The sequence below is a fragment of the Solanum tuberosum genome, unplaced genomic scaffold (genome assembly GCF_000226075.1).
Source record: "Solanum tuberosum cultivar DM 1-3 516 R44 unplaced genomic scaffold, SolTub_3.0 scf00494, whole genome shotgun sequence".
In the NCBI taxonomy this organism is placed as follows: domain Eukaryota; kingdom Viridiplantae; phylum Streptophyta; class Magnoliopsida; order Solanales; family Solanaceae; genus Solanum; species Solanum tuberosum.
The window spans coordinates 363,694-372,908 of NW_006239417.1; the positions used below are offsets into that span (position 1 = coordinate 363,694).

Consider the following 9,215-nt stretch of genomic DNA (forward strand, 5'->3'; position numbering starts at 1 on the left):
CAAAGCAGCATTTTTCGACACTTGCTTCTGAAATTATTATACTCCTAACTCCTATATACTTTGTTTTCCAATTAACCGCTCCCTTTTCCATCTCTTGCCGCTACGCTCATTCACCCCCCACTCCCCTTTCTCCACCCGGGCCTCTGCTTTCTTCTCCATATCTAATTCATCATGAGTCTTTTTGGTCTTGGAAGGTAAAAGTTGTAATCTTTTTTTAATTTTTTGGGAATTGGGTGTTGATTTCTATGTTTTCATGATATTTGATTGATTTGTGGTGGATCTGTTGATCTGGGTTTTTCTTTCTGTGTTAATTCTTTGGGTTGTTTCAATTTTAACTCAACTAGTGTTTTTGTTGTAGTCTTTTAGGTGTTTCTTTTGGTATCTTTTTTAGTGTTTTTGAATGCTGATAGTTTAGATGAGGTTAAAGGATTTTTGATTTGGGTGGTCAATTTGGGGTTAGCTGTGTTTTACTGTGGGGCTTTGATGATAAGCATATAAATTTAGTAGTCCTCCGTTTGAGTTTGTTTGTCTGATTTTGACTTGATAGGGAATTGACGGAAGTAAAGAAAGACTTTTGAAATTTGTAGTCTTAAACTAAAAGTTTGTAGAATGTAGTAAAATGTCTTTTGTCACGTGGAGAGTTGGAATTGAAGAATTGCTGAAAAAAAGAAGAAAAGATTCATTCTTTTTTAAACAAACTGAAAATGAAAGTAAGACAATAAACTGAAACGAAGGGGGTACTTTTAAAAGAGAAAATCCGGTTTAGCTATCAGTGTCTCTAGAAATGCATTTGATATAGCCAAATAGTACAAGTTTGTAGATAGTTGTGTGTCCAGTTTAGTTGAAGCTGAAAATGTTAATTGAATGAACTGCCATGTATTTTTTCATTCTTAAAAGGATAAATCAAACTTATCTCATTGTTTCGTTTGTATTGGAGCTGAATATGCCAAAAGAATGAAACTTTTTAGCAAGTTTCTGGCAATTGATTAATATTGAGGGTTTGATTTCAAGTATGCATATTTGCTTTGTGCTGTGGGGATATTGCATCATCTCCTAAATTTGACTGGTTTTAGTTTGACCTACTTAACACTGATTGTGTACTCAGCTCACACGTTTGCCTGTGGTTGCATTGAACTTTAACTTCTAGTGCACCTTGCTTTCAGATTTGACTGGATGTTGTCTGTAGCCATATACATCTGTCATCTAATGTATTGTTTGCTCTTTCTATGCAGGAATCAGAGAACATTCCGGCCCAAAAAAAGTGCACCCTCAGGGAGTAAGGTTGCACTGTTTCCTAGTCCAGGAGAAGGAATTCTCCTGTAGTCTTCTGTGTTTTTGTACTTATTTTCTGTGTGTTAACTCTTCGGCTGCAACATTTTGATGTTGATACCTCCAATTTCTGGATATTTTCAGTTGCCAAAGAAAGAGCAATCTTCAAGAGTTAGGGAAAACTGACTATGCTTGTCCAATTCTCAAGGATACTTAGGCAGCTTAGACTCTCTAACCTTCATACTAATATGCGTTTATGACTGACTGCCATGATAGTTGGGTTTCTAGAACTACAAGCGTTATTCAACTTGTTTAGAGGGTGAGACAGAGTCTATGTGATCCCTGGATGCAAAAGTTATCATTACTTTAATTTTAGGGAGCTTTCAACTTTGCGAATGAGATATATAATATATTGGACTTTAGACTGTTAAGTGAGGGAGTCATTTTGTCTTGTTGATGACAGGGAACTGCATCCTAAGATTATAACTATGTGGCTAACGAGGTACTTATTTCTGATATAATGATAAATATGTGTTTTTGGTTCACATGAGGTATGGTTTCTATTTGGAAAGGTTGGAGGCATAGATATGCAAACTTCTATTTTAGTTAGAGAAGCATCAGGATGATATGAAATCATTTGAATAGTCTCGTAACTTTGAGAACCGTACTTGTATTTGGAGCTCGTAAGGCTCATCTAAGCTTCAAACTTTGACACAGTAAGATTTGGTTCACGAGGCTAGTTCCATAGTCTAGACTCTAAGAGTATTGCATGCTATGAGTTTAGACCCTTGTGTCAGACATTGACTTGTAACCAGTTCAGATATGTCTAAAGATACACAATAGGTTGAGTAGCACTGTTCAGCAAGTCTTCTTGCTAGTTTATCAAACTTCCCGGACATTTTTAATATGGTCTTAAATGTATCAACAAGCTGTGGAGTAGAAGAATAGTATTTTTTCCTCCTGCGTACAGTTTTTTTTTAAAAATGTATTAATTAGGTCATCTTCCTTAATTTTCTCTCCTTTTGTGCAATAACAGGGGGCACAGTTAAGGAAGCATATTGATGCCACATTGGGTAGCGGAAACTTGAGAGAGGCTGTAAGACTCCCACCTGGAGAAGATATTAACGAGTGGCTTGCTGTCAACAGTACTCTTTCACCCTCTCCACCTTTCTATCTTTCATGCATGTGCATATCATTAGCTAGTGCCCTAATTTTAGCCCTATTTTGTGGCTAATGTTTCTCAGACACAAACCGCACATATGATTGCTGTGTTCACTATCACCCTCGAGCTGCAGGTCTAATCTGTGGGTGAAGAAGAGTTTCTCTAAATTTACAAAAAGAAATAAAGTGGATGTTAAAAATGAGAAAGAAAGATTACCCATCTATCCCAAACTAACTACTCTACTTTCTTTTGATTGTCCCAAAACTTTGTCTCTTCTCTGAAAAGGTTCTCTACAATTTCTTGTACCTTTTGAATATATATTACTGCAAGAGATCACACATATGACTTTTTTTCCTGAAATGGTAAATGTTATTGATGTCAAAACCAGCAATAAGAAAGTGTTGTGATAACATCCAAAAAGTTAGGGGAAAGAAAACCCTGGGTATCTATACAAAAGATTCAATGAATTGTAACAGGGTATCATTATCCTCTATCTGCCATTCCCTTTTATACCAAGTTATCAACAAATTTGATCTTCAGGATTGAGTTGTTCTTCCCTTCAAAGAACCTCTGGTTTCTTTCTTTCCAGACACACCACCAAATGGTTGCTGCCATTGTGTTCAAATCTAACAGAAATTCCAATTAATCTGAGGTTTATTCTCCACGGTTTAGTATCTTTTATTCGAACAGAAAGCTTCAACTCTTCTCTTGTACCCATGCCTTGTTGAATTAGGTTGGTAAATGTGATCTGGGGTGTTGCAGGAGTATTCAACATGTTGAATGGTTAGTTCTAGGTAACAGGTGTTGTAAAGAATGCGGATAGGTTGTAAGCTCATGTGAGTACTGCTATAGTACTAACAAATTTTAAATTATGTAGTAGCTTGATGTCTATTTTTCGTCATCCAAATGCCACATGAACATACCATCCCTAAGAAGTTCGACCAAGCATTAGTAATTCACATTTTGTACAACAACTTTTGATGATTTACTTACTAACAATTAGAATTTTTAATGATTTTTAAAGGCTGGTACAAAGTAAAATGAATTGCGTAGCAGAAAGAATTCTAGATAGAAGCTTTCATGCTCTGCTTACATGTGAGTTTCCTTTGAAGCCAATTGTGAGAACAGAGTGCTTCATATACTATGTTATCATTGCTCTCATAATGCTCATACACACATTAATTTCGTTTCTTTGGTGAGTTGTTGCTATTATTCAATCTAAATTTCAAAACTGAATGGAGGCTTTATCTTGCAATATCCAGCTGTCGATTTCTTCAACCAGGTGAATCTGCTTTATGGCACGTTGACTGAGTTCTGTACACCAGAGAACTGCCCTACAATGACTGCAGGCCCTAAGTATGTTCAGTAAATGATTGCTTTGATGATACCTGTGCAAAGTACTATATGCTATGTAGTCCAGTGATGTATAAGAATAATGAGTAATCATTTAGATGCTCGCTGATTATATATCAAAATGTTGCTTTCCTGAGAAATATTTGAGAAGGATTATAATTATATCAGTCATTTCCTCATTTCTTTCTCTAGTTGGTATTTGTACTTCCATTGATGATTTCGTTACTAATTGGTGAATGTTCTACAGTTTAGCAAAGCTATCCTCTAAGTGGAGTTTAACTTATTTAGCTTCTGATTTAGATACTAAAAAACTAGAAACATGTAAATCCTTCCACCAGGTTTGCAATTTGACCACCAATTATGTGAAATTAACTTGAATTCAGTTGAATGTGTTTCCATTAGAAAGGTTTAAAGCCATGTATGTTGCTCATGAGAATGTCCTTTGTTTATTTTTCTTGGACTGACTAAACCTTGAGAACTTTCTGGATCATCTTGTTGGAAGTTAGCAGGTGTTCCTGGAGCATTGGTTATTTAATCTATTGTCCCCGTCCGTGTGTCATTCTGCTTACTGGTCTAGAAAGTTGATACAAGCATTCTAATGATTATACTCATCTTGTTGTGAATCAAACAACTCTTAAATTTTCTTCCCGTCTATAATGAGTTGTGCTTTTCTTCTTCTACCATTTGTCTAATATATGATATCTGTATAGCGTTCCATTCCACCCTTTGTGCCAGAACAAGACATACCTGAAACAGGAAAAGAAGAAAAATGTAAGGACTGGGATTGTATTGGAGCTAACAGTCTGTTCCTTTGTAATTCTGCATCTTCTTGATGAATTTTCTAATACATTTTAATTACTTCCCCAAAAATAAATATAAGGATTAGAATTTGGTAAGACAATAAAAGGTCTAGTTTCGAGACAATTTCTTACTTCTTTTCTTGTATGAAGTGTGGTGAGGGAAAGAGTGGGTAATGGCGTAAATGTGGCTGTTTCTTGCACTGCTTTTACGCAAAGATGTCATTTAATGGAGATGTCTGCCTGTTAAATGATCATGGGTGAGTGTGAATTCTAGGTTTCAGCGACAATACTCTGCCTTCAGCTATTTGCTGCCTTTTTGGAAGTAAACTAGTCTTCTTTGATGTTGACAAATTTGCTTCAATACCATCACGAGTGCGGCAATATTTTTGGAAGGTCCAAGCAACATAGATCTTGTCAGAGAAATGCGGATGGTGAATTTTAGATTGTACAAAATCAGAAATGATTAAATCTGACAAAGGGTCTAAGTAGCATACATTCATAAAGGATAAACTTAGAGAAGATCGTTTAAAATGGTTTGGCCATGTCCTGTGTAGACCTCCATATGCATCGGTAAATAGATGCCACGATAGGACGATTGAAGATGATAAAAGGGGATGAAGTAGATTTAAAATCATATTAAAGGAAGATGTTTCAAAGACTTACTATCTCTGAGAATCAATGTGAATTTGAATAAGAAAGAACACAATGAAGATATAGGATGTATATAGGTGACACCAACTATATGAGAGTAAGATATAGGATGTATATAGGTCACTTTATTTGAAAATCGGTTTTTGAATTCCGAATCCGTCTTGAAGTTTGTATTTCAAATTTGGATCACTGCTATAACCTGTTTTCCTACTCACTTTTCACCTTGGAAAATTGTATTTAAGTACATTCAAGCAGGAACATTATTCCAAATATACTTTGCAAAAAGTATAACCAAACAGAACTTCCATCTTCAACTCCAACAACAACAACATACCCAGTGTAATTCTACAAGTGGGGTCTGGGGAGGATAGTGTGTGCGAGACCTTGCCCTACCTTAAAAGGAAGAGAGGCTTTTCCGATAGACTAAATTCCAACTCCAACTCCATAAATTCCAAATAAAATAAAAGATACTTGGAATCTATGGCCAAACACTGGCGGATAGAGGTTATGGACCCTTCTTAGTTAGAAGTAAATTCTTTCCGGTAAAGAGTGATTTTTTTTACCATGAAGAGGGGAGAAGAATACAAATTAATGGTTTTGATGAATGGAGCAAAAAAACAAAAAGGAAGTCTTGATTTTTATTTTCTTTTTCATGATATATTTTTTCTGCACTCTTGACTTCCATTAGTTATTGGTGAATTGCAGTTTCTGCCGCACTTTTATATGGAAATTTGACTAATTTGCTGGTTATGTTATCCCTGTGAATTCTCATTCCTCCTTACTTAAGTCCAACTTTGATTATGATAGTCTGAACCAAATTAAAAAGTTTCTTATGGTGTTATTTTTGATGTTTCAAGAGAAGAAAAATTCAGACGGTATTCCTGACTTTTTCACATATTGATTTCAGATACGAGTACAGGTGGGCTGATGGAGTACAAATTAAGAAGCCTATTGAAGTTTCGGCTCCAAAATACGTTGAATATTTGATGGACTGGATTGAAACTCAATTGGATGATGAATCTCTATTTCCTCAAAGGCTTGGTAATTACTGGTCTTTAATTGGAAAGTAATAACATGCTATTTTACTGTACATTACAGGTGCGATCGATGTACACAGTTTCTACTTTTGAGTGTATTAAAATTTGACCCTCATCTATGATATATTTCACACGTTTCAAGAGTAAAATCTCATTTTATAATTCTAAGTCAAAGTATCATCGAATTGTTCCACATCATACCATCTCTAAAAACTACTCTATTATCATTCTTTTTTTCTACTCTGTTATCTTTCTGCGTATATTGTATCGGTCTGCTTTTTGATAAGTGGTTTTTCAACTTATAAAAAAAGTTACTAATATAATATGAAAGTCTAGTTTCTTGGTCTTCAGGCGGTCTGAAGTTGTATTGGACAAAAAGATCTTAGAGAGTCCCCTTTCCTGAACAACCCCCAAGTAAAAAAAACAATTACGTTGCTTTAGTCATTTACTTTTTAATTAGTCTTGTTGGGTGGGGTGTGTGGGTGGGGGATAGTGTGGTGCCAAATTCTGGGCTTGGAGATGGGTGGTGGGATGAGGTATTCTAGCTTTATTGATATCTATTCTCTTTCCATCTTAGTTTGGAGAATGCTAATGCCTTTGTTCTTGATTCTCTGTGCTAAATTTTGTAGGTGCGCCGTTTCCATCCAACTTCAAGGATGTTGTCAAGACAATTTTTAAGCGTCTCTTTCGTGTGTATGCACATATTTATCACTCCCATTTTCAGAAAATTGTGAGTCTTAAGGAGGAGGCCCATTTGAATACGTGCTTTAAGCATTTCATACTCTTCACCCATGTGAGTTATCTGAATCTCTTCCTTGTGCACATTACTAGTATATCTTTCGTCCAAAGTTTGAAAACATGTTAATTGCATGTATCTGTACAAATTATTGATCAAATTAATGTCGTGTTATCTTTGTTTTTTTTCTGGTTGTCTGTTAAACTTTTCAAAGGATTATGTATAGAAAATTAAAGAATTGATATCCTAGTACACAACTGAGGGGATTTTTTTGGTCTTTCTATGGAAGTCCATCATTCACTAGTTTAGTGGATGCTTGTTTGTTGCTGAACGAAGGTACTATTGTTCACGAGGAAACAATTTTAAGCTTCAATAATGGATGGCTCTCAAATCTAGAAGGAGTAGAAGATCTTGAATATTTATTCAAAAAATGTCATTTAAAACGGAATGAGTGATCTAAGTTTTATTGTTTCAAGAAGCACCCAAGGCTGGAAACTTTAAGTCAGTTTTCTCTTCAGTTTCTTTCTTTTTTTACTCTTCATCAAACATGGATAAGTCTAGATTTTACTGAACATATCTTTTTGGCAAGTTAGTGAGGAATATGTATGATTAAGTTTATAGCTCTCATCTAATATTGGTTAAGGTGCCCCTAGGGCTTAGGCAAGTGGTAAAGGTTGAGGACTTGTGATGTAAACTAGACATTCGAGCCCCGCGCCATGTGAACTGAACTTAGTATTTAAGTGAAGAAGTGTATCGGGGCGGACCCATTATCCAGAGTTTCAAAGGTTGAGGTAGGTTGGCCCCAGATTTCTCGGTAAAAAGAAAAAGAAAAGTATTTATGAAGGCAATGCCTTTAATATAAATGCAGGTCATGTTCCAGATTAATTTGTTCTAACGATATTTTTAATGTTGAACTTGGTTAATTGCTTCTCTTTTAGGACTTCTGCTCAGTCAAATTACTAATATATTCTCTTTCATACTGAAAAACATGAACTATGTTTGTTGTTAAGAGTAAGAACATACTACTTTGTTGTCATTATAGCATCACTGATAGTTGTTAGGCCACGTGCATGGAGGAATGATCTTACAGATTTTATTCCTAGGAAGTTGAGTAGTTAGGAGGTGTGGAAGTCTTGTTTGCATAATGACACCTTTCAAACAAAGGTTACTCAGGTGTGGACTGTGGTTTAACTCTAAATAACTCTTATGAAAAAGGCGGGCACTCTGTGAGGTGTTGGACATAGAAGCTAGGGAGGTTAGTAGAAACCTGGTTTGCAAGAAGAGTAGTGGTTTTCGGGTGTATATAGGAAAAAGGGAAGACAGAAGTATTCGACCTTGAGATGTGTTGATTGACATTAGCCATTCCCTGACAGACATATTTTTTGTTTTTATTTTCAGCGGCTAAGTATTTAATTGTCGTAAGAGAGCAGAAAGTGTAAATTTTTCCATCACTAGATTAAGAAGTGGGAGAATGTAATTTTCCTGGAGCCTACTTTTATTCTGATTTGCATCTTTTTCCCTACTAGGAGGGGATATTATGGAGCGTAACTTTTGACTTTTGAGGGTTAGATCTTTTGCGTAGGACCTGAATCACACCCCTCTAGTCCTTAATTTTGGATAGCTCTTCCTTCTTGCTATCCCCTTATAAGCAACAAAGTTTCTAGCACTACCTTATTGACAGATAATGAAAATTGTCGCTAGGAACAAAGATACTCACTAGTCAGTATCTGATGCTGGCTGGGGAAAAAAACTTTTGGTTATTTGTTCGAATGAGGTTATGCTGGTTGCTCTTGAGAACACAGGTTTTGTCATTGTGCAACATAAGTTGTTTTGTATGGAGTTGAGAGTAATAATTGTATGTTTATCTTGTAGGAGTTTGGACTGATCGACAAGAAGGAACTGGCTCCACTCCAAGAGATTATAGAATCCATCATCGTCCCGTACTGAACAACGTGATATTTCACCGTGCTGCTAAAGCTGGAACTAAATAGTGTAATGTAATGTAATAAAGTTTCTCGTGGTCATCCAAAGTGTATAGCCTCAGCTGACAATTTGAAGTGTCTATGAATGTATAATGGTTGTAGCTTTTCCTATATTGCTTTCAAGCAAAGTCCTTTTGTGGATGACTAAACGAAGACCAAACAGATAGAACCTGGAGTTGAGAAATCGTCTTTCTATCTTACAAAGGTAGGGGTAAAATTTATGTA

The 9,215-nt window shown here is 35.7% G+C and overlaps 1 protein-coding gene across 1 annotated transcript; it reads left to right on the top strand.

Moving 5' to 3' along the window:
- LOC102584591 (MOB kinase activator-like 1A) lies at positions 1-9,215 on the top strand. Its single transcript, XM_006364417.2, has 7 exons — positions 1-194; positions 1,233-1,281; positions 2,306-2,414; positions 3,694-3,787; positions 6,143-6,276; positions 6,902-7,065; positions 8,881-9,215. Exons 1-7 carry the CDS (start codon positions 172-174, stop codon positions 8,953-8,955), a joined length of 648 nt encoding a protein of 215 aa, XP_006364479.1. The 5' UTR covers positions 1-171; the 3' UTR covers positions 8,956-9,215.